This window comes from Seriola aureovittata, chromosome 22, assembly GCF_021018895.1.
Source record: "Seriola aureovittata isolate HTS-2021-v1 ecotype China chromosome 22, ASM2101889v1, whole genome shotgun sequence".
In the NCBI taxonomy this organism is placed as follows: domain Eukaryota; kingdom Metazoa; phylum Chordata; class Actinopteri; order Carangiformes; family Carangidae; genus Seriola; species Seriola aureovittata.
Genome location: NC_079385.1, coordinates 19,448,892 through 19,473,688, shown reverse-complemented (window position 1 = coordinate 19,473,688; position 24,797 = coordinate 19,448,892). Strand labels below are relative to the sequence as shown.

The window sequence follows — 24,797 nt, the reverse complement described above, 5'->3', positions numbered from 1 at the left end:
CAGGACTGAATGTTGTAAAACATTTTTTTCTTAAGTAAAACTGGTTGAGAGGTTTTCTCCACTTCTTAGTAAATTTCATTAACTTCGGAAAAAATATTTGTAAGAGAAATGTCAAGTGGAAAGACTGAGTTCTTTCTGTCAGCACCTCCCCCTCCACACTCAGTTTATCAGATGACTAATGCTACGCATAAACCAAAGTGTTGTTCTAGTCAGAAGAAAAACAGACAGCGGTCTAAAAAAAACAACACACATTTTATTGTACATGATTCAGAACAAAACTACAGTATGCAGGGATCTATCCAAGTAACAGCATCAATAAAAACACCTGAGGTACAATCAGAAAACATACATTAACAAAAAACCTGTAATTCACCGTTGCTACACAATAACAGCTCGATTCCAACAACAGTACAGTATGTCAACATGATTACTTAACAGTTATTTACACAACAAAGGGCCGTAACATCTGTACCAAAATGGAGGTAAACGACTCGGTATGCTATGGAATAAAACACAAAATAAAACAGGACAATAGATTTAATTGCTGTAACTAAATCTCTCGCAACTAAGTTTGCTTTACTTGAAGACATGAACTTCATAAAGTATTATGAGGCACCATAAGTTAATTACAAGCACATTTTCTATTGATAAATATACCCTGATAAACACGGAAGCAAGTTTAGGGGTTGGATACTTTTAAGGGGGAAATCTATAGGTAATTAATTACATGCTTTTAAAGTGAAAGGAATTGGTGAGTTATGATTTAAGCCTACACAGAATTGTCTAATTATATGTGAGGTATCATAATGGACTTCATGTATATTGTTAAGAGTCTTAGTTTAATCTTCTCTGCCTCTCTGTCTCAGCACAAACGTTTTGTTTTCTGGTTGTTTTTTTTTTTTAAAGATTTGTGGATATTTCTATTTTAAGTTTTCAAAATGGAGAGAGACAGAAAGGACATGCAACAAATATCGAAATATCGTCTCACAGTTGTGTTTGTGCGTGCCTTACACCCAGGACACACCCCCTTTTAGTGGTCATCATCGTGTTTATGGATACAGTTGAGATTTGTGACATTCAGCGTCTAAAGTCTCTGCAGTTTGATTGAACAGTTACAGTGAAGTGCTGGTTGTGACTGAGCGGCTTTGTTCGTTAGGTAGTAGGTTGTTGGTCAGGTGGTCAGCGCGCAATGCGAGCCATCCCCGGGTTAACGAAGGAGAAGTTTCTGAACATCGTCTGGTCAACGCTGTTGATGAGCGTCCGGTCGGCACATGACAGCCGAGGCTTCTCGTTGATGAACTCTTTGTCGAAGTTGCTGCAGTCGCTGGGCGACGACTGTGAGGGTAGAAGAAGAAAATATATTTTCGTTTTTACAGGATTTGTTTACCTCCGCCATAAAAAGAACCAACTGTCAACTTGCTGCTTTCACATATGCATCATTAACTGAAAAGCTCAGCTAACGTTCAGGATTAGTGAAAGATTTTGGTATTAAACTATACAAATGCCATTATCTTTGTGTGTATCATAGAAATTCAAAGGTTATGTTTTCATTAATGTGTTATTTGTCAGCAGGATTACAGAAAAAGTACTCAACCGATTTACACTGAACTTGTTGGAGGGGTTGGGTCACGGGCCAGGGAAGAACCCATTCAATTTTGGGGCAGATCCAGATCATTTGCGCTAAATTATAATATTTTTTCTCTTAAGTCTGCTTTATGTTGTTTGAATCAATTGAGTTCCTTCCTAATTGGTTTGCTGGTCACCTGCTGTCACCAGGATTACGCAAAAAGTACTGAACTGACTTGCACCAAACATGGTAGAGGAATTTCACTTAACTTTTGCGACCTACAGCATTTTTGTTCAGAAATTAGACATTTATGGTTGAGATCTATGGGTATGGACAAGTGAAGTAGGATTGTTTGGCCTAACCCTAACCCTACCTACGACATAGTACTGTTCCCTCTAAAAAGGTAAAATTGTCAAATTGATTGTTTTATCTGGGCAACCAAATCATCAAAAGATATTGATTTGATAATGATATAAAAACAGAAAAATATGAAGTGCCCTAACTAGACCAGTAATCCTTATTTTTTAATATATTACTTATGATTTCATCCAGATGTTGCACACATTTTTGTGTAAACAAAGGTCTCTGTTTTTCATGGTATTTCAATGCTGCTTCTCAGTATGTTTGTTTCATGAGTTTCCTGTGGAACTGGGCGTGGCAACAATATGCAGAAGAGACAGAAAATCCTTCTTGTTATATTTGCAAACAGGTCTACTGCAGCCAAGAGGAAAATCAGGCCCTTCTAATTTAGATCCCTTTTAGTCATGGTAATGGGTGGGTCAAAACTCAAGCTTGAACAAATTCAGACTGGCATGTAATGTCTGTGTGTTTCTGGGTTAGACTGTAGCCTGTGAACAGACCCGGCTGTACTTACTAAGGTTGGCCTGAAGGGTGGCGCCACTTGCCGTTGCTCCAGGGAGATCCAGTCAGTGCTGCTGAAGAAACTGTGCTGCCTGATGTTTCCTTTCACTCCCAGCCTCTCCTCAGGCTCTCTGACAAACAGCTGCAGCACAGATGCACCAGAGCCAAGGTTAGATACATGAAATACTCTAGTAAACCCTTTCTTTCACTATTTTTTATCCTATTCTTACAGGGAGTTACAGTTTGAAGATGCAAAACCCAAAGGTCAACCAGTACTTTAGAGCACACACATCACCTGACCTTGACTAAAATGTCCTTGGCGTCTTTGGTGAGCCAGCGCGGGTAGATGGGGTTGTCCGTCCGTATGGACTGAAACAGCTCCTCTTCGTCTCGGCCGTGGAACGGAGACTGACCGATCAGCATCTCGTACAGCAGCACTCCGAACGACCACCAGTCCACCGAGCTGTTGTACTTCTGACCCAGCAGGATCTGATACACAATCACACAAGTAACACAAGTTAAACCAATGCAACCTAAGAAAATGTAAAGAGAGCTACTCAGGAAAGGATATTTCTAGTCCAAACACCTGCGATATCACCGACGTGCTCAGTGCAGCGGTGTTGATTTATCCTTTAATCTACAATACTGAACAAATGAGCGCACGGTCACCTCAGGAGCAATATAGTCCGGCGTCCCGCAGAAGGTGGAGGTCCGCAAGTCTTCCTGCATGTTCTCCTTACACATGCCAAAGTCCGCTATCTTTATATGGCCCTCGGAGTCCAACAGCACATTGTCCAGCTTCAGGTCTCTGCAGAGGGACAGGAGGACGAAGGGAAGAAGAAATCAGGAAGCAGTTCTCAGTTTGCTTTTCTGGATTGTGTAGAATTATACCAAACTTGAGACTCCACCTGTAAATGATTCCTTTAGAGTGCAGGAACTGGAGCCCACAGATGATCTCAGCTGCATAGAAGCTGCAGACAGAGGAAAAGAAAAAAAGTGTGTTACTTCATCTCCTCCCTCACTACCATTTCTCCACCATCATCAAGTGACTCAGAAGAGGAGAGAAAAGTGAAAGAAAGTTGTATTTAAAGACAAATTTGCACTATTTAAAACAGAAATGTAATAGTCCATCGCCTAGTATCACCTTATTTTCTTTCTTTATTTGTAACAGAAGAAAACAACAACAAGATGCAGCGAATGTGAAAACAATCGACAAAGATGTTCACTGAAGTGATGCATCACGCCTCGACTCCCTTGACATCAGTGAATGGGTTGCGTTTTGCGTTAATATTGGATGTTGTGGCTTTCGACTGGATACGTACGTGGCTCTTTGCAAGTCAAACTTGTGGCAGCTCTGGATGTGGAACATCAGATCCCCTCCGTTCAGATACTCCATCACAAAGAACAGGTTCTCCTGGACGCAGAATACGCAGATATGTCAGAGGTGTGGAGGGGTTGGAGTGAATGTCTACAGACGAGCTCTGAACATCCAAATCCTCGTTACCTTGGTCTGGAAGGTGCAGTAAAGGTGCGTGAGGAAAGGATTCTCCCAGGCTAAAGACAGGACCCTCCTCTCCACCATAGTGCACTCCACATCGTCGTCCATCAGCACCACGTCCTTTTTCAGAGCCTTGACTGCAAAAAACTGGCCTGTCTTTTTCAGCTCAGCTAGAAACACCTGGAAACACAGCGAGAACATCTGAAAACCTGCCGACAGTTTGACATCCGCCAACAGAGGTTATGTTTTTTGCTGTTTGGCGGTTTGTCAGCAAAAAGTAACGAAGTGATTTGCACTGAACTTTGTGGAAGGAAGGTGCGTGAGCCAGTGACGAACCCGTTTCATTTTGGGGCAGTTTCAGATCATTTGCTCTGAATTAGAATTTTTTCCTCTGAAGTTTGGCGTATGACGTTTGACATTTGCACTGGCGGAGCTCTGAGTGCCTTTCTTATTTCTCACTCTCTTCCTGTTGCCCACCCACTTAATGTCCCCCTTATGCTGATAATAACCACTGCTGTCAGAGCAGCAGGTCTGTGGTTTTTCTGTGGAAACACACTGCACAAACAAGTGTAACCACAACTCTTACAATGTGCTTTATGAAACGTTAATGAGAATGACTAGAATATCATTCTTTGATGGGTGGAAACTAGTGGAAAAGGTGTTTCCCTGAAGTTGTTGTCTATTATTTCTTAGCTATAACGTATTCCTATAAACAACACTGCAATAATCTAACAACTAATCATCTCACACATCTGGACATGTTTTATATGTACAGTTTGTTCTTTCCTCTAAAACAAATGATGCAGAAAATCTAACACCGTGAAATGCCGAATATTTAACCTCAATGTTTTTTTTTTGTTGCAGCTACTTTTTGCATTACGTTGCTCAGGTCTGATGTCAGTCCTGTTCTGTGCTTTGCTTTTCTTCTGTGAATCAGATCCTCTCCAGTACCTTGCCAAAGCTGCCCTTCCCCAGCATCTTGTGCAGGACAAAGTCATCGACGGTGAACTTGGGTTGATGATCCTTCCGTGGGACGGCGTACAGAGGCTCCTCCTCTCTCAACGCCACGGTGACCGACCTGCTGCCGTCTGTCGGTCCCTCCCATGAAACACCCTGCACATCTGCGACAACAGGCATGTCAGATTATTATTATTATTAAAAAAACAGAGGAAATGAACAGGTGTGACATGAAGGAAGACTTCACAGTTTGCGTACCTTTGTTTGCAGGTGTAGCCGTGGCCGGTAGACCCATTATTAACCCGGACGGAGCTCGGACCACCCCAGGCTGGCCAATACCTACTGGACCTTCTCGACCAATGATTTCAGATTCTCTGGTGCTTTTTGCCTGAAGGTTAAAGGTAGGAACAGTGATCCAACATTTACTTTCATAGAATATGTTCAGCCTTTAACAAAGTTTTTTATTTTTCATTTTTAACTTTTAGACACTAAAACTCTAAAATCCACAACCGGAAAAATGAACAATTTAACAGAACACCTTACAACCCTATTAAACTTTTCATGCTTAGATTACGGTAGAACTTGAAACGAATAAGTTTTATAGGTAAATCAATGTAAAAGAGAGAAAAATGCTTGATTTGGACTCAAAAAGACCCCTGGGTTGTATTAAATTAGTTTCCAAAGAAGCAATTCCAAAAAATGTACAAAGATGAAACATTTTTAAAAGGACAGAATATATTTGCGTCTTACCTGCTGCTTGCTCTCGATGATGGCCAGAGCTTCAGCCATCAGTTTCTGGTTGACCCCACAGAGGTTGGCTACTTTCTTCTGACATTTATGATGGACGTTCATGCCACACTCTGCACAGAAAACACAGCTCACCATGTAATAACACTAAAGCCGTTTGGACCTGTTACAGAAATGGCGCTATTTAATAAACTTTGCTCATGTGAAGAGGGAGGAGTCGAACCAAATTAATGATGCATTATCCTCCAGTTCAGAATAAGGCAAAGGATTAATCCACAGTAATATATTGTATAGTGTACTTTTACTCATCATACCTCCACGTATTGTTACATATTATGTTGCAATAATGTTTTAAAAAGAGGATGTAAACACAAGAGGTACAACAAAGCAAGATAACGAACATTACTCTCTTACTCTCAGCTTCTTCATTTTTTCCTCTTGTTGTTGTGTCATGTATTCTTCACATATTGAGTGTGTACCAGCAACAACACAACTCACACCGCCTCGCACACACTTGCGTGTTGGCCGGAGATTAATTTCACATGGAACGCTATATTTTCCCACCTGCTGCTGCAGCAGCTGCGGTTTGTTTCTGTCCGATCATCCAACACATGCAAAGAATTCGGTGAATATTTCTGAGCAGAAATGTGGCAGCTGTTGGGGAGCATCATGTTAGGACTTCATTATCAGAGCTGGAAAGTATCTATTTTCCAAATCTGGTGTTTTGGAATTTTGCAAATAAACCGGGGGGATTGGAAAAATAAATCCATCCTCTGTCTTTTCCTCTGTGGATCTTTTGGAAGAGGGATTCCTCCCCTGTTGCTTTCTGTCTGGACTGAAGATGTTGTATTCTGTACAGAGACTTAAGCCCTTTGATTGATTGATTTTGGTCTATATGAATAGAATTTCCTTGAATTGACTTGACTGCACAGACCAGCTGCAGCACACACCGGGCCAATGTAAACTTACTTTATTTATAACTTTTTATCTTTTAAATTTCTTTTTGTTTGTTTTTCTAATTCTTCGTTTTACTCGTATTGTTGTGGTCATGCAGATCTGATCACATTCTGATCACATTGCATTTACACCCTGCGTTTTTCCCGATCTGGATGCAGATCACATTTTAATACCAGGTGTAAATGGCGTCTTGGATTATCTGAAAAGTTTAGAGTAGTAGCAAAAGTTGCTGTTTTGGATTTCCCAGCATAGTGATGTTATATGTAAGATATCTGTTATTACACAAGATATTTCCAGCTGTTTCTTCCCCAAATGATTACACACAGAAACCTGCAGCTACGTCAGTCAGATTACGTGTAAACTCTGCTGCGCTGTAATGTACACAACCAAAATCCGAAAGCAATAATTATGAGCTTTTCCTTCATGAGGTGCTGACGTCTCTTGCGTTAACACAAAGAGAGCTGTGACCTTTAAGTCCAGTATCTCAACACGACACAGAAATCATAAAACTCCCGCCTCTCACCCTCACATTTGAGCCCCTGCTTGGCGAGCCCCCACAGCAGAGTCCCACAGTGTTCACAGAAGGTGGGGCTTTTGTAGTTATAGACTTTAAACCTGTGCGGCATGTCGATCTTGAAGCGTTCCTTGTGGATCTGCAAAACACAGTGAGCAGACAGAGCGTCATACACCTTGAGGATGGGAGGGCCTAGTCGCTAACAGGCTTGCAAGACCTTAGGACAGAAATGAACAGGAGCACTTCCTGTATCCAGACAGTGGGAGGCAGGTCTGATGTTTCTACCGTGTATTACAACATCAGGTTTCTTTGCATGCACTCTCTTTGGGATTTGTTAACTTAGCAGGCATGTGGCTCGGGAGGAAGTGAAACAAGAGCGAGAAGATGAAAGCGGCAAATGAGACAAGACGGGGAGCGTCTGGTGTAAATGATATCTCTGCATGAGTAGACTGCCTGATTAGTAAGCATTATAACCACAAGTTTTACAAATCTTTTACACATACCGTGTCAGCAACCACCAAGTTCAACTACGGCTGCTCGGCACAACGAGCGCGCTGTCATACAGCACTTTATGTGGAATGTGTGTCTGACTTACCATCGTTTCTTTGCTGTTTATGGCCGAGCCGGTGCATTTGGCGATGACTTTGTCTATGCATTTTTTGTGGATAGCTGCATTGCACTCTAAAAAAATGCAAACATGTGAGGGTCAGACACATCATCAAGCATCATTAAAACCCCAATATACCAGCGGAAAATAAAGCGACACTTACGTCTGCACTGGTAACCCTGCTTGTTAAGCCCCCTGCAGTGGAGAGAAAACAGGTGACATGACTAATGCAACGACAAGGAAAATGACTAATTTGGTGATTTTTTTGATATCTGGAGTCGGTCACGTACCAGACAAACTCTTTGCATACGGAGCAGAAGGTTGGCTGTGGGAAGAACGTGGCGCTGAATTCATGACATTTGACGACGTGCACTTTGGCCTGTTTGATGGCACCGCGTCGCTGATGGAGGGCGAACAGACCGTCTTGCTCCCGTTCGGACTCGGCGTCTCCCTCGGTCTGACCTGCAGCATCTGAAACACATCGTACAACCTTTTATTTAAAAAAAATGCAAAAGACGGAAGACGTTGTTGAGCTCAGCTCTCTGTGGACAGAGTGATCACTTACTGACAAGAAGGTTTCACACTTGGGTTTCTCACCTTTTCTGGGCCGAGAAGTGTTTCTTATCAGCGGTATAACTCAGTTTCATTTTTAATAAAGAGTTAATTTATACCGATTCGTATGGATGAGACAGTCCCACATAATCCGAATTTATAATCTTTACAGTTTAACACACAAAAACTTTTCATTTCATTTCATGCAACAGTGAGAATGTAAACACTGAAATGATTCGGTAAATTGCAAAACCCAGAGTTTCATACTAAAACCACTGCAGCAATGTTTCAAGTGTGAGAAAATAAAGCTATGAACTTTAATGATTGGACAAATTGGTAAAATATATTATTAGTTCATCTTTCCACCACTTCATTATGACATGCTGCTCTTATTACTCTAGGTGTGTTTTGGTCTGAACGTTGTCAAATCTCGTGACTCTATCTGGAAACCCCGACATTAAAAGAATAATTCATTTATTTTTCCAAGAGGTGAGATGAGAACGTCGGTATCAGTCTCTTTTTCTGTGCATCGAGCTCGAAGTAGGACTTTGGACATGCCTAGCGTAGCTTAGCATAAAGACTGTAGGCGGCTGGAAACAGCTAGATATGCTAATGCCAACCAGGACCTCGTTATCTGTTTCATTCACACACTGTATGTTGTTTGTTAAACTCTTACACCAACCGCAGCATCTTACAGCTATATCACAGATACAGTCTGTGAGTGCAGCCACAAGAGTGTCAAACCTGGCAACCTTGCTGTTATGAACAGACTTTGGGATGCTGTGCGCATTATGTTATCAAGTTTTTGTGTATCTTAATGCACTTAAGTGTATCTGTAATACTGTGGTTTTAGTGGTTAAATTGCAACTGCACCGTATGCATTCAATTTTGAATCCTAATATTGTTTTATTTATTGTTTGTTGCCATTTATTTCCCTCGGTATCGTCATTAACGATCTGCAGGGCCGCGACTGTTGGTTGCCAAGAAATAGTTCCAACACACAACTTCCCCTCGAGCTCAGTGCTAAACACAGACGGTGACACTGATGTCAGGGAGTGAAAGACAAAAACTAAGTATTAAAGAAGAAAGGAGTGTGTGTCCGTTGGAGCACAGTTACATAATTTGCCTCATTATGACGACAAGTTGAACATCATGCGTGTTCCTATGTAGTTGAGGAGGAAGTTGCACGGATCAAACTGTCACAGTTCACCAGTCGCTCTGCCACCTGTTATTCTGAGCTGTAATTTCCTATTAGCAGGCTCTAAATATAGGAGGGTGAGGTGGCCTCTTCCTTTTAGTTCTCGCTGACTTTTCAGGCCTTGGCGTCGTGTTAATGTCAGGAAAGCACCCGGTGAAAGGGATCCAACACAAAGCGAACGTGCAGTGCTGAGAACCGGCAGAGGGTCAGAAGTTTTATTTTTCGTTTGGGAAAAAATTGATTTGGGTGCATGAAAACACACAAAGGGTGTGGTACAGGCTTTTGATTTCTCACTTTTATGATCATTAACTATATTTATTCAGTATTTCAACCTGTGAAATTGAAAATATTCACTCAAATATCTCAAAACTGTCAAATTAAAGTGTTTAAAAGAATAAAATGTGGAAAAGTGGGGGCTATAAATGTTTTTTCTTGACAGCGATTCCACATAAAATTCCATAAAATCAGTAATTGCATGACTTTTCTCAAAAATGTTGTATGCTGCTCAGGAAATGATGCATTTTCTTGTTTTTGGAAGCAGCAACAATTTACTAAGTTTTTTTTTTTTTAAAAACTAACTTGGTTGTAGATGCGTCATTTCTAGGAAGATGGAAGAAACATTTCCTTTTTTCTAATTCTTTTATTAAGACTTTCCAACCTTGTAAGTTCAGATCATAAAGAAAACTATCTCTTATTTTCACTTTCTGCCTCAGTGATTTCATTTGCTCGTAGTTTCAGCTAAGCCCTGCGTCTTACATTATATTAGCGCTGGAGGGTTCGACCCACTCACCACTTTTCTCCAGGAAATATCTGGCCTCCATCAGCAGGCGACCCTGTGGCTTCAGCTCCAGCTGAAACAGAGAGAGCGACGAAGAAAAACTGACGAAATGTCTTAGAAACACAACTTCATGAGAAAAATTTGTAGTGAGAAAAACGCTGAAAATAAAAAAGGGAAGTGTGTTGATTCAGAATGATGATGCATCAACTGATGCTGGAGAAACAGAGCACGTCATGCTGTTTGGCCTGAGACAGACAGACTGTCCCAGACTAGGGAGGAAACTCAGCACCAGAATGTGTTTGACTTTATTCATCCATTTATTTTTGCTTCTTTGTTAGTTTTGGTAGAAAAGACATTTGGCGTCTGTTGTCACTAAGTTCTTTCCAGGGGGAAAAAAAAAAATCTCTGGTAAACAACAAGTGCTGTGTTTTTCATTTCTGGTTAATTAAAAGTAAAAAGAGAAACTGGGGACAGTCTGGTGCATTCTGGGATAAAAAAAAAAATAGAGGGATAAGATACATGGACAGTTTTCATCTTAATTTACAAGCGCTATTTGTAAGTTTTGCTAGTGCTACTTAGCTAATGTTAGCATCAACAGCTGTTTAGTAACGAATCTTGGAAAGTGCTCCAGCCAATGTTGCATTTACAAGACGAGATTATAATACGACCTCTGAGCAGCGGTACCTTTTCAGAGCAGGCCGGACGCTACAGTGACTCGGTATCGGAAAGTGACGACAGTCCGACTGGGGCTCCAAACAGCTCCATAAGTATGATTCGTTTTTAGATCAGTGATCATGACATAAATCGTGAATTCCTTTTAATCGCTCATTAATTATGTTCTTACCATGTAATAATTATCTTGTCATCTCATAACAAGCGTCATTTCATTATCCCATAATTGTTACGGTGTAAACGAGGGTGTGGTGTAAAGAGGGGGCTGATGATCCCAAGATCACAAGTACGCACACAGTACAGGTCATATATAAGTTATAAATAATAATAACAGTAATTTTCTTCTCAGTAGATTTTTTAAGTCTCAGAGTGGAAGCACGGGTGTAGCTAGAAATTGAACTGGCTGCCTGCCAGTAAGGTGTTGCAGTTTGAGGATGAAGACTTACTGACTCATATATCTTACTAAGACACACGTCAGGCATCATCAGTGTTATTAATTACACCTGTCTTTTTACCTGCTGCGACACTTCAAAGGGCTTTAGAAAAGCAGTTTTGTGGGAGGTGCAGCGCAGGCGATGATGCTTGTACCTCATTGTCGTCCCCCTCCACCAACCAGTCAAGCTGCAGTTTACATCAGTGCCTGTCCAGACTCATTATTTACTGAGGACTTAGAAGGGTCACAGTGACCTTTGACCACCAATTCTGAATCAGTTCATCCTTGAGGTTAAGTAATGGGATTACTGATTTATGGCCCTCACGAGAACGAACCTGAGAACATAATGTCTCGGCCTCAGCTGTTAATGGACACAGTATTTTTCTTTTATGTCTTTAAGGGGAATTTACCTCTTTTTAAACATTTGGTCATTTGACCCAAAAATGTGTCTGCCCATCTGGACTCAGCCAGAACAGTCAAACAGCCCGGTCTGCGGACGCCGCACTAACCCAGATCTCCAGCTTGCCGTTCTCCTTCTTGCAGCGTGCCGCCAGCGAGTCCAGAGCCACCGTGGCCTCAGACTTCAGCTCCGCCGTCCGGTCCTTCACCATCACGTGCATGATGCGACCGCGATGGATGTGGGCGTCAAAGGTGGTGCTCCACGGCGGGTACATGGTGGGCTTCTTCTGCTTGTACACTTGGCCCTTCTCTGTACAGCAACAAGAAAAAGACACCTCTGTATTTACAGGACTGTTCTTCACTTCGGTTTGTCTCAGCAACAGACAGGAGAATAAGATGAAACTAAAGCTGCACAGAAATTTTCACTTTGACTTTTACTTCAATACCTAGAAATCCTGTGAGTCAGCAAATGTAATTTCTCACTGTTCCTGGCAGGGAACAAACGGTGGACTGGTAGCTCTTATTCCTCTGAGCTTAGAGCTCCATTATTGTCCAAACCATAAAAACATAAACGCGATGTAATCTGCCAGTCAAAATAGCCCCCGACAAATGGCACTATTTCCTCTTGTTTCAGCAGTTGTTATAAACTACTGTTTCAGCTGTTTTGGGAAATGAATGAGCCTTTTGATGAGATTATTATTATTATTATTTGTGACCTGTTTTAAAGATTCATCAGTATGAGCCAATGGGACAGGAAAAGTATTAAGATAATAATACGCTGTTAGCTTTGGGCCTTGTTATGGCATTTGTTGACAATAACAGAAGTATAGAATATCGCAATCCATATCCTTCAAGCATTTAACCCACGGATTTGGATAAATAACATCCGGATGATTTCCTGCCAGTGTCGGAAACCGATACCAGGAATTAATCCGGGTAAATGGGATGAATGTGCAGGATATCGCTCTCAGTGGAATAGATGTTCTTTAAGAGCCTCAAACTGTGATTTAAAGCTAAATCCTTGACTTGCTTTTAGTTCAAATGTGTCGTACATTTAGATTAGAAGTTCAACATATGCGCAGATCTTTACGATTATCATCTTATAGAGTTGAGATTTTCAGTCTCTATCACACGGCCGGGGAAATAAAAAAAACACCATCCTGGCCTTCGTAATTGACATCTGCTGATTTTTTTTTTTTTCCCTCTGCAATAACATCCCATATATCCACTTACATAACCAACACATGCCATCCTGCTGCCTCAACAATAAAGCCCGCTAAGCTTTTTACTCTCAAAGTGATCTGCGGCCTTCTCCATCAACGGCTCATCGCTGGTCTGTCCACCGTCCCTGCCAGCTGCCATCTGTGCTGCTTACAGCAACCAGAGAGGAAAATATGTCTGACTTTGTGTGTGTGCGTGTGTGTGCGTGTGCGTGTTTTTTGTTTTTTTTAAAGAAAGTTTCCTGGCGAAGTTATGCAGAGTGAGAGGTGACATGGTTTGGTGTCACTCAGTCAGTTCCTGTGTTATTCTTTGAAAAAGCACTATGGTGGCGTTCGGACGTGAGTGTGTTCTCGTGTCTCTGCGGCATCAAGTGAGTTTACATTAGTGGAGACGTTAAATACGGTTTTCTTTGAGAGTTTAAATTCAAAGTCATTGTAATTTGCTTTCATCTAAAAAACTGTCTGGTATGTTTTAAACCTGCGCTCCGCGGCCTTGACTCAGCTGCTCTGCCACATTTAAATAGTTCACTGAAGGTGGAAGTTGACAAAGAATGGTTCACTGTTTGACCACAGAGACGAGCTGTTGGAAGAGGATTTTCCACTAACCCAGGGGGATATAGCTCATATTACCACAACAACAAAAAAAAGGAAACAGTGCTAAAAAGAGGTTTGAGCAGAGGCAAAGCTCTTGTGTAAAATGTTGTTACTGTAACTGTAACTGCTGCTTAATCACTGTTGTCTTTTTTCTCTTGTCAGTGGCTGACATGTTCCTTCATCCCACACACACCGTCCTGATGCCAGAAATACTCAGTGGAGCACCAAATGTGTATTAATCCACCGCTGAAAATAGTCCCCAACAAGTTAACACTCTTTCCTCTTGATTGAGTAACGTTTGCTACGAGCTGCAGCTGATTAATTCTGTGATTAGCTTTTCTTTCCTAATCGTCTTAACTTTGGTTCGATTAAAAAAAAAAAAAAAATGCTAATCACAGTTTCCCAATGTATAACAGCTTCAAATAGCTTGTTTTGTTCCCTGTTTATAAAATTAAAAACAACCCAAAAACATATAGTTTCAAAGATGTACCTTTGTGTATTGATGTGTATTAATCCACCGCTGAAAATAGTCTCCAACAAGTTAACACTCTTCCCTCTTGTTTGAGTAACATTTGCTACAAATTAAAGCTGTTTAAGAAGTGAAAGCTGTGATTAGCCAATAATGCTAATCTTAGCTGTGTCTTAGAACAGTTTCCCAAGGTATAACAACTTCAAATAGCTTATTTTGTTTCCTGTTTATAAGATTGAAACTATATGTTTGTGAGCTGTTTTTAAAGATGTAATGTTGGTAGGAGCCAGTGAGCTAATCCGCCGCTGAAAATAGCCCCCGACAAGTTAACACTCTTTCCTCTTGTTTGAGCAACGGTTTCTACAAACTACAGCTGTTTTAGCAATTAATGCCGTTATTAGCAAAAAATGCTAATCTTAGCTGTGTCTTAGCACGGTTTCCCAAGGTATAAAGACTTCAAATAGCTTGATTTGTTTCCTGTTTATAAGATTGAAACTATATATTTGTGAGCTGTGGTTTGATCTGTTGGTTTTGTTCCTAACATGTGATTTATGGACAGTAACAAAGATATGAAATACACCAGCCAATAACCACTCTAGTAAACCTCATTGTACTGCAATAGACAGGAGCGGTGAGACGTCGACTTTTGGCTTTAACTGAAGAACTTGATTCTTTCACTGTTTTAGTCTTTTTAACGATTCAGTTCTGTGTACGACTCGTGTTTGGCAGAGTCAAAAAAAGAGCCTGAACACTTCAGAGGAAAGCTGTTTATCGCCGCTTTCCATCACTTTTATTTGAAGATGAAATCAGCTGCAGCGAGCCAAAATGCCTGATGGGAGCTGTCTTAATGCTTTTTAGTTGAATTTGTTTTGTTTTTTTTAATCCATCCTGGAAGTTTCTCATCATCAGCTACTAATTTCACAAACTCAGCATGGTGCCAGTGAAAAGCTCCTGTGATGCACAGTAATGTCCTGATGGGAAGATCGGAGGTAAAAATCCACTGCTGCTTATTGTTTCTTTTAAATGTTCTTCATATTTTAAGACGTTGACAGTCTTCATGACGTTTATCTGAGGTAAAATAAAATGAAACTAAACGACATTGTCCCTCCAGTGTAAATGAAACACACACATTCACACAGTCTTTCCTCTGCTGCCTCGCAGCACCGGCCTTGTGGTTTTGTTTTGTGTTTTTTTTTTTTTTACACAGAAGGAGGAAAAGAAACATCAGAACGCTCCTCTTTCCTCTCAGTGACACATTCATTGTTTTTTCTGGCTCTATCCTGAACCAGTGGTTAAAGATAGCCAGATGCAGAACGGAGATATCTGCTGTGAGTCCGTTATCGCGCTGGGAAGTTGTGACATTGGAAGAGAATCAACAACCACAATGAAGACCTTTTTTTTTTTTGTGTGTGTGTGTTAAAAACATGGAGGATACGGAGGCGTAGTGTTTGGACCCAATCGCATTTACAGTGCTGCCTTTTATCTGTTGTTGAATTATGGTGCACACATCAGTCCAGATGTGTGGAGCCGGCCATCCTACACCTCAGACTCCCTCACAGTATTACACACAGTAGATATTTAGTGTCTCAGTCGTCTTACAAGCTGTTTTTAAGTTCTTTCTTTCTTGTTCTTTTTTTAGGTGAAAGTCACAATCACCGACTCTCTAAGAGAATATCTGAAGCTGATCCGTGTGACTCCTGTGTGATTTAGTTGTGTGACAGTTTCACACACTGTAACCTAAGGTCAAACAGAGGCTAAAAATAAACATACTACTTCACCATTTCTATATTTATTCATGACACCCACTGTTGCTGCTTTGCTGATCCTAAACGCATCACTTCCTGGGTGGCAGAGCAACTTTTTTTTTTTTCTTTCCTTTTTTCTGAGAAAGATCCAGTGAACATGCCGCACGCTGATGACAGGAGCAAATGCAAAAGCTTTAACTCTAATTAATGTAGAGTGAATATTTTGTGTTGTCAATCCGTTCAAATGTAATAAATGTGTTAAAATGAATTGTAAAGACATTATAATTTATAGAAATTAAACTCTAAAGACACTGAAACACGGTTAAAGTTAAAGCTGCATCTGTTATTTTCCTGAATAACTGATAATTGTTTTGACTAGAAAATGTCAGAAAATAGCAAAAAAAAATGCTAATCACAGCTTCACAGTTGCCGAGGTAACAACTTCAAATAGCTTGTTTTGACCGACCATCAGTCCGAAACATAAAAATACTAATTTAACTACAATGTGAGGTGAAGAAAAAAATGTTAAAATTAGGAAATGTGTCAAAAATTGATTATTTAAGTAGCTGCCAATTAATTTTTTGTTGAAACTGATTAACTTACAGATTGTGTCGGCTCCAGTTTTTAAACCATGACGCATCCAAACCCCGGATGACACCGTCACCACAACTGAATATATTTACACACATACTTGTGCAGAGATGCCTCATTGGATCGTTTCATTATAGGTGAATGTTTTGCTACAGGCAGCCGGTGTGCTACTGTCAGCGCCACAGTCAACACGTATCTAATCAATAATCAGCACATTAGAGTCAGACGACGCTGACGAGACCACAACTGGATGTCAATAAAAGGCCAACGAGGGCAGAGATATTGGTCTAACCCTGGTGACATCACCTGCACTGATCAAAAAGTTACTCTGCGAACCGATCACAATTCTGATCATCGATTAATTGTTTCAGAATAAACTCCAAAGATAAAAGTGAGAATTCACAGCATTTCTCTGTTTTTATATCAATATACAAACTGAATCTTTGGGTTTGGGACATTTCAAGATGTCGCCCTGGGCTCTGGGACTATTTCATAAACTTAATGATTAACTGATAATGAAAATAATCATTCGGTGCAATCTAATCACTATAATCAGCGATATAACCTCAGTGTTGTTGATAAACCCGGACACGTCACTAACCTGTGTCGATGGCCTCCTTCATGTGGACGGCGCAGTATGGGTTCAGCACCTCTTCCTGGTAAGCCAGACCGGGATCCATCTCGAATTTGGAGAAGCCGATCCGCAGGAAAGGCGACATGGCTGCGGACTCTCTGACCCCAACTCAGATATCCACCAAAAAAACCAACCCCCCCCCCAAAAAAAAAAAAAAAACCTCCAGGAAACTGTGATGTTGACGCCGTCTTTACGAAGCAGCTCGAGATTTTTCTTTTCTCAGATTTATTTCGGAAGCAGCTTCTGGGTCGCCGTCAGTCACCTTTCCTCCACTGCAGCACTTGCCGACTGCCTCTTTTCCTCCAGAGGAAAGATGGGGCTGGCAGGCAGGCGGGGGGGTGGGGTGGGGTGGGGGGGGAGGACGCAGAGGAGGAGGCTCGCTGTTTTCCGCCCTTGACGCTTTTTACACAACCTGTGAGAGGAAGAGAGAAAGAGAGAGATTTTCAGCAGCCATGACATGGTAACCACATGAGCTGAGTTTCCCCCACCAAACTTAAAACTTTAGTCTGCTCCAGCTGGCTCTCAGAGACGAGTGTTAAACTAAATCGGCAAGAAAACATCTCCCGGTGTGGACAAAGTTCACTGTGTGTGTGTGTGTGTGTGTGTGTGTGTGTGGGTGGAAGATGTTTGCTGTTGTTCCCAACTTGAAGCGAGTTAACAAAGCTGCCTCCTCAACCTCAGTGCAACTAAAATAAAAGCACCACCCGTACTCTTCAGGACTTGTAAACACCAGCTGTCACACTTGGCTGAGCCTCGTAAAAGCAGCTTGTTAAAAATAAAATCAGCTAAAAAAATATTCTTCTTTTGTGGAATCAACCGTGAGACGAACTACAGCAACACACTGCAGCAGGTTTGATGGCAAGAGACTCGGGGACGGTCGATGTGATATTTGAGGCCTGCTGGAGAGCTGTGTGTGTGTGTGTGTGTGTGTGTGTGTGTGTGTGTGTGTGTGTGTCCCAGTGGTGGCGACCAGGCTCAGGGGTGACTATTAATAGAGTTGAAATACTAAACGAAGATCAAGAATATGCGAGTCTGCAATACTTGTCATCGTCAAAAACGGATGCTGGCACCGAGTCACCTTCTTTTACTGGAACTCCCACTGACCCTGAGTCAGTAGTGTCATGTGATTAGACAGACACAGAAACTTATAAGGAAGCAGATGAAATGTTTATATGAAGCCAATATACTGTGGCATCATTCAACATCCTAATATGGAGTGTTTAAATGTTTATGTCTACAGGCAGTTTTGGTTTTTAGGTAGTTTAAAGCTGCTCCGATCAATATTTTTGATGTGGTGGCGTAGAGATGAGGACGGATCCCCTCAGCGTCTCGTTCTGGTTTGACAGGCCACTACTTTTCAGTTTTGATTCACTCTCACTGCAGCAGCTGTTTGTCTTTAAGGTGCCGCAAATACTAATTATCTAATGTTTACACCAGTGGTTCCCAACCTGTGTGTGTGTGTGTGTGTGTGTGTGTGTGTGTTTTGCTAAATAGTATAATTCTGCTGGTGAAAAAATGTAATTATATAAAAAAATAAAATAAAATTATGAATAATGTTTTCAAATGTTTTAAATTGAAATGATCTTTAAAAACATTACAAAACAAATGTAAAAACTCGATCTATCACTATGGAGACTGGAGTGTCCCCTGTTTTCTGTTCAGTCCTGAATATAATATAATAAATACAAATAAAAATTGTTTCTGAGAATATATATTATTTATATATAATATATTATATATTATGTTATTACAGGGTCGGATGTGAGATTTTCAAGTGGGCTATGAGTTGGGAAAGGTTACGAACCACTGGTTTAGACTATGTGTAGATATCAACAGCAAACTTTTTGGCAGGTAGAATAAAAGCATCGCGCCTGATTAATCATTTGATTTGTAGAATTTTAGAAAACAAGCTCGTCGTGATTTCCCAAAGCCCAAATCTGCATCTTTAAAATCGCCCTTTTCGTCCGACCGATCGTCCAAAAACACAAAGCTTTCAGTTCAGTGTCACAGAAGACAAAGAAAACCTGCAGATATTACTGTAACCACTTAATTATTGGAATTTTTGTTTTAAAAAATGACTTGAATGACTAATTGATGATTGATAAAAGTTTGCAAAATGATTGTTTCAGCTGTGGTTCAAAGAAATATTGCATCATGTGCACCCTCAGATGGAGACAGGACGTGCTATTCCTAACTTTTTCTTACTTTTACTTTTGTTTGTTGTCTGACCTGGTAACATTTTATTTGTCACTTTTTCCACTTGTGAGTATCTGCTCTACTTTCAGAAGTCAGGCAGGTTTAGAAAGACACAGTTAATTCAAGTCTTGTTTCCGAGGTAACGTCCTACATACTGATAACAGTGGGACAAAGCTGCAGCCCCGTTTAAATAAACCTTAAAATTACGTGAAGACAATCACACATCAACTCATGACTCGGATTATTTAAACTGCAAACTAACAGAACCTGCTTCGTTTAAATGCTGCTCTTAACTTGGAGCTGAGTTTTCTGATAAATATCATCATCAGTCTTCACAAGCATAGACTTGTCCACCTAAAGACAGACTGATATTGATCTTGAAATACTCACGCCCACACACACACACACACACACACACACACACACCTCCGACCTACACAGATTCAAACATTTGAAGTGTGCAGAGCTGCAGCCTCCTGCACACTTCAAACCTCTCATATAACGCTGCGCTTATGCAGGAGTAAAACTTCCGGTGCCTAAAGTTACGACGATGTAACCACACTTCCTGTTTAATTTTTTCGTCTTCAAGCTTCACAGGTGGGGCAAACAACAGACTGAAAAACACCACAGAATATAAAATACAACTGCAATAAATTTTGAAAAGGTGGGCAGGGAACAATTATTTCTGACACTTAAAAATAATGATAGAAGTTGAAGAGGTTGTCTATTTATTGGAAAGCAGCATTTTATGTGTTTGTCCCTCAGCCATACTTAAATACAAACCTATTTTACTCCTGTGTTTACAGTGTAAACACACTTTTATCAGCATCATAAAACATTAATAACTTGGATTATATAGAAACATGCTGACTGTGCTTTGACATTGTATATAAAGCCTTAACTTGTGTTTACCTACATAAGAGAAAACTACGATGTGAGACACTGAAGTTAACTTTGACCTCCAATCACATCCTGTTATAGTGATTGTGACTCTGATTCAGTTTTTGTTTTGTGTGTAGAATTAATTTACTGAGCAGCAGGGTTTATCCAATTACAAAATAACATTGCCTTGAAAAATTAAAGTATATATTTATTTAATTTCAGATTGTTTTTTATACTTGAACACGACATGGACTAGACCAGGTTTTATTTTACTGGCCATGAAACCTATTTCAGACTTGCACAGTTTTCTGTTGACACGTGTCGGTGAAGGCCGTTCATTTGAAGATCTGTCACGGAGCTCGTATCGATCAGTCATCTTGCAATAAAGCGACGTGTATATAAAGCCTTTATACGGTGTTTTGCATGGATAGTTTTTGTTCAATGGATTATCTCCACAGAGCAGTACTATAAATATGATGTTATCTGTCTTCACTCTTCAAGCTGTGAGGAAGGCATGCTGTTGCCACGGTTACCGCTGTTTTCTTTGTGAGTTAATATACTTCTTTTTTTTTTGTTGTTGTTTCCTGTCTAAAGTCTGGTTACCTTGGTTAGCTTTGAGGCCATTAATGTTGATTACTGTTCGTGACGTTCAGCAGGAAGTGAAATAGTCGACTAAACCAAACACTGTGCAGCTTTTGAGCTGATGTGATGTAAAGTATGACGAGTGGTGGTGACGTCCTAATGGGGTTAATCCATCTATGCCCTCTTTCTTCCCCATAAAGTTACCATACAGTAGATGTAAGTGGATTTAGGCCGGACCGACACAGGGGTCATTGTTGAAACCAGCTGCTGACCTTTACACTGTAGAATCTTTGTTTTACGGCTTATTTTGGTTCAAAAAAAGGAAACAGAGGCTTTTCATTTAGGTATTTAACACTGGAACCAGTGAGCCGTCACATCGCTGTGCTCTGCTCTTGTGACTGATGTTTTATCTTTATCAGCTCAGCCAATCGTGTGTCCCGCTCCTCTCAAGGCGTCAGGGGGCCGTCTGACTTTACTGCAGCCACCCATCGATACGGAAAATGCCACCCGCCCCCGCGCCCACGTCCTCGGACACACACAGGGGGCACAGGGAAGGTCAGGTGCCAGGGTGCCAACGCCAGAGACCTTTCAGAAACCTTTCATGACAGAGGGCAAGGTCAAACGATCCTCCCACCTGACGCTCTGCACCCAACACCATCAAAGTAGTGTGTGTGTGTGTGTGTGTGTGTGTGTGTGTGTGTTGTGTGTGGGTGTGTTTGAAGTAGGAAGAGGAAGGAGGAGGAAGACGGGGGGTTGGTCTTTGTTGTTATTGACAGGATGTCCATGTCTGTGACAGAAGCTTTTGACTGTAGCTGCTGCTTTGTACAAGAGCCCAGACTCTCAGAGTGTCCCTGAAGTGGTCACTCATTCAGAGACAGAAATCAGTGCGACAACTTCACATCAATGAATCATCTACTACTACAAACTATTAGTGATCGCTGCAGCTGAAGGAGGTTAATTAACGAGAACTGAAATTCTGCCCATGTAGAACTGAAAGTCTTTTTCCCTCAAAAGATGCAAATGTGTTTCCTATTGTTTCCTGTTAAGTGAATGTTTCATTTAGTGTTTACAAGTGTTTTACTTTGACATGGTGCCAAAGTAATATTGCACATTTTTCTCCACAATATCATCTTACACCTACAGTTACTACTTTTTAGATGCAGGATTTCACACACAAAACATATAATCTGTTTATAATAACTTATTATAGATTAAACCAAAAATACATATAAAGTTGTGACCAGCAATAACATTAAATTGCTGCTTATAGTACATGTTAAGTTTATTTGCAAGTACTGTACTACTGTACTACATTCATTTTATACTTTATTTAATACTTTTATTATTGTTTGTCTATTAATATTGTACTTTTTACTCCACTACATTTATATTACATCTATAACTACAAGTTACTTTTCTACACATAAAACATCTGACTAATTTAACATAAATTAAACAACCAAAATGTACATAAAGTAGTTAAGTAGTTACTTTTCTCTTTCAAATACTGCTAACGTACTATGTTGCATTATTTTATATTATACTCCAGTTGTATATATTTGGAAAATCTGGTGAATTCTACAGGTTTTTCCAATTTATGACCCTTTACACTTCTGCTTCACTGTATTTTAGAAGGAAACAGTTACTGTTTACTTTGCAGATTACACACAGAACATATGATCTATTTGTATAATATGCCTTATTAAAGGTTTAACTATATAAATATAAATAAAGTAGTCCAAATTACTGCATTATGACTAATAACCAAATAACGTACATGATAATATAACATTGACAGAGCTCATTCTGCTGCATAATGATACTTTCAGTACATTTAGCTGAAAAATGCTCCATATATTTAAGTGCAAATTCTTATAACAAGTTAACAAGTCACAAAACAGAAGATAAAATAAAGCACTAGCTGCCACTTTTAGCCTAAAATGTAAAAGCCTGGATGAAAACGACACATGCGGACGTTTTAGCTCACTTCATTTCAGCATATGTGACTTTGAACACGTGAGATGTTTTACATGTAGGCTGCTGTAAATGTGTCACAGCCTCAGACTCCGCATGTCGTTGAAGAGGTAAAAAGGCAGAAATGTTCACAACTAAAACTCCGTAAAGTGCAGAAATAAAGAAACTTGAACTCACCTGTGAGAAGCGGCGGAGTCCAGTGAAGTCAAGTGCTCGCGGACTGGCGCTGTTCTCCATCTGAACGTCTTTGACGGAGCGGAGGCGGCACAGTAGTTAAAACCGAAATATTATGAGGCATTCAAAGACTGTCGGAGTATTGCAATTTCATCAAACTAAGCAATTTACTGATGAGTGAAAAATAAAGAGTGAGCTTTTCCTCACGTGCTACCGTTTGATTAAAGACAAAAAATATAAATGGCGACAAAATTGGTATTTAGTATCAGAGTTTTTTAACGTTTTAAATTCAGTTGTAGGAAAGTTTGAAGGGTCCATGAACGCGGCATAGGTCTACCCACCCACATGCAAACTGAAACTTCTTTTTGAAACAAAGAAGAAGAACACATTTACTGATCTTAGATATAGCAAACGCCTCAAACTGAAACCACCACCAGTTTCAGTACAATAACGTTTTGAGTTGGTTTGTCTGTTTTTTTTTGTTTTGTTTTGTTTTGTTTTTCCACGTAGAAAAGAGAGAAAAAAAAACGTAGGGAGATTTTGTAATACAGTTTTTATATGTCATAATTTATCATAGAAAGTAAATTATTCATCAAAACATTCTATTGATATTATACGAGTTAAATTGTTTTGTAAAATATGAAGTAAAAAGATGAAAAACAAAAAAAACTGTAAAGTAAAATTAATGATATGACTATGAATAAGTATTAATTGTAATTATCAATTAAATACCAATAAATACCAATTGCAACTTATTTTATTATTATTATTATTATTATTATTATTATAACACATGACAGTGACATTTGAGCACATGCTGCTATTCTGATAAAGGGTAAAACAGCTACAAATAAAAAAACCTCAATCGTATCTAAAGGTTCTTAAAATTGATCTGTTCTGCTTCCAGTCATATGACAGTTTTGGTATCTGCAGTTTGACATTCACAGGATGAACCTGATGATAAGTGGAAAGGCGACAGAGTTATTGTTTCCTGGCTGAATCATGTATGACACATGATCTTACTCCTGAAATCAATTTTGAGGGGAACTCTCCGGAAACAAATTTCCCCCATAAATACAAGAAAGTGAACATTCAAGGAGTCGACACTAAAACACAAACAACAGACAGTAACCTGATAAACATCACAGTCAAGCTCAAAAAGTTATTTATTACTGTTTATTGCATTGCATTATGCTGTAATCATGCAAATTATCTTTACTATCAAGGTTTCTTTTTTCCTCTCTTCAGATTTTTGTATTTGCTTTCTATTGTTTTCGATTATGTTGCATGCTAACAAACAATACTGTAAAATCTGTTTACTTTTCAACCCTTATTTTACATAAAACAATGGAAAACATCAAATTTCACTGAGAAATTTTCCGTAAGTTAGTTTTAGTGTCTTCATATAAGACAAAAAAAAAAGGAAAATTGCTGCACGAGTGTGAGGAAACTGACACTGGTTTCAAAAACAATGCTTGAAAACAACTTGATTGGAATTAAAACCAGGTGAAATCATTTCAGCCACGCTCTTAATATTTCTATTATTTTTTACAAAATACGATTTTAGAATAAGATGGTTTGTTAATGTGATTTTCTGCAGTGGAAAGAAAGATTATGAGATTATTCAACTGGCAAGGGAAGTTCATTTGTATTTAAGCAACAAGGCAACTGAAAGCTCTTTACAGAAGACATGGAGGGGAATTAAGAAAACAAACACAAGGCGATATAAGAGGAGAATTTGATTTAATAAAATGCAGTGGCAGAGCGGTTTGTATTTACTCCACCAGGAGGTGCCAGTGTTCATGTAATGGTCTCTGGGTTTGCAGCATGCAGGGGACAAAAAGCAACAAGGACAAGTTAGTCATACCTGAGAAAAAGTGATAATTTGACTAATACTATATGACCAATCTGCGACTATTATCTTAAGCATGGTTTTCTCCACAATCCATCCATCCGTATATCCCTCCATCTATCCATTTATCCATCGATCCGTCCA

General features: G+C 39.9%; 1 protein-coding gene across 4 annotated transcripts; it reads right to left on the bottom strand.

Annotated features, from left to right (window-relative positions):
- Positions 1 to 233: 233 nt before the first annotated feature.
- On the bottom strand, positions 234 to 22,865 carry prkcq (protein kinase C, theta). Of its 4 annotated transcripts, none has more exons than XM_056367216.1 (18): positions 22,805 to 22,865; positions 16,961 to 17,405; positions 11,851 to 12,050; positions 10,249 to 10,309; positions 7,999 to 8,179; positions 7,872 to 7,903; positions 7,697 to 7,782; positions 7,111 to 7,240; positions 5,634 to 5,743; positions 5,142 to 5,271; positions 4,878 to 5,047; positions 3,933 to 4,106; positions 3,751 to 3,842; positions 3,337 to 3,399; positions 3,098 to 3,236; positions 2,729 to 2,917; positions 2,442 to 2,570; positions 234 to 1,335 (listed from the first exon to the last, which is right to left on the bottom strand). In XM_056367216.1, exons 2-18 carry the CDS (start codon positions 17,076 to 17,078, stop codon positions 1,180 to 1,182), a joined length of 2,160 nt encoding a protein of 719 aa, XP_056223191.1. In that variant the 5' UTR covers positions 17,079 to 17,405; positions 22,805 to 22,865; the 3' UTR covers positions 234 to 1,179. The 4 variants fall into 4 exon arrangements, with proteins under 4 accessions (XP_056223191.1, XP_056223189.1, XP_056223192.1 ...); XM_056367214.1 differs by lacking the exon at positions 22,805 to 22,865 and adding an exon at positions 17,704 to 17,853; XM_056367217.1 differs by lacking the exons at positions 11,851 to 12,050; positions 16,961 to 17,405; positions 22,805 to 22,865 and adding an exon at positions 11,752 to 11,832.
- Positions 22,866 to 24,797: the final 1,932 nt, after the last annotated feature.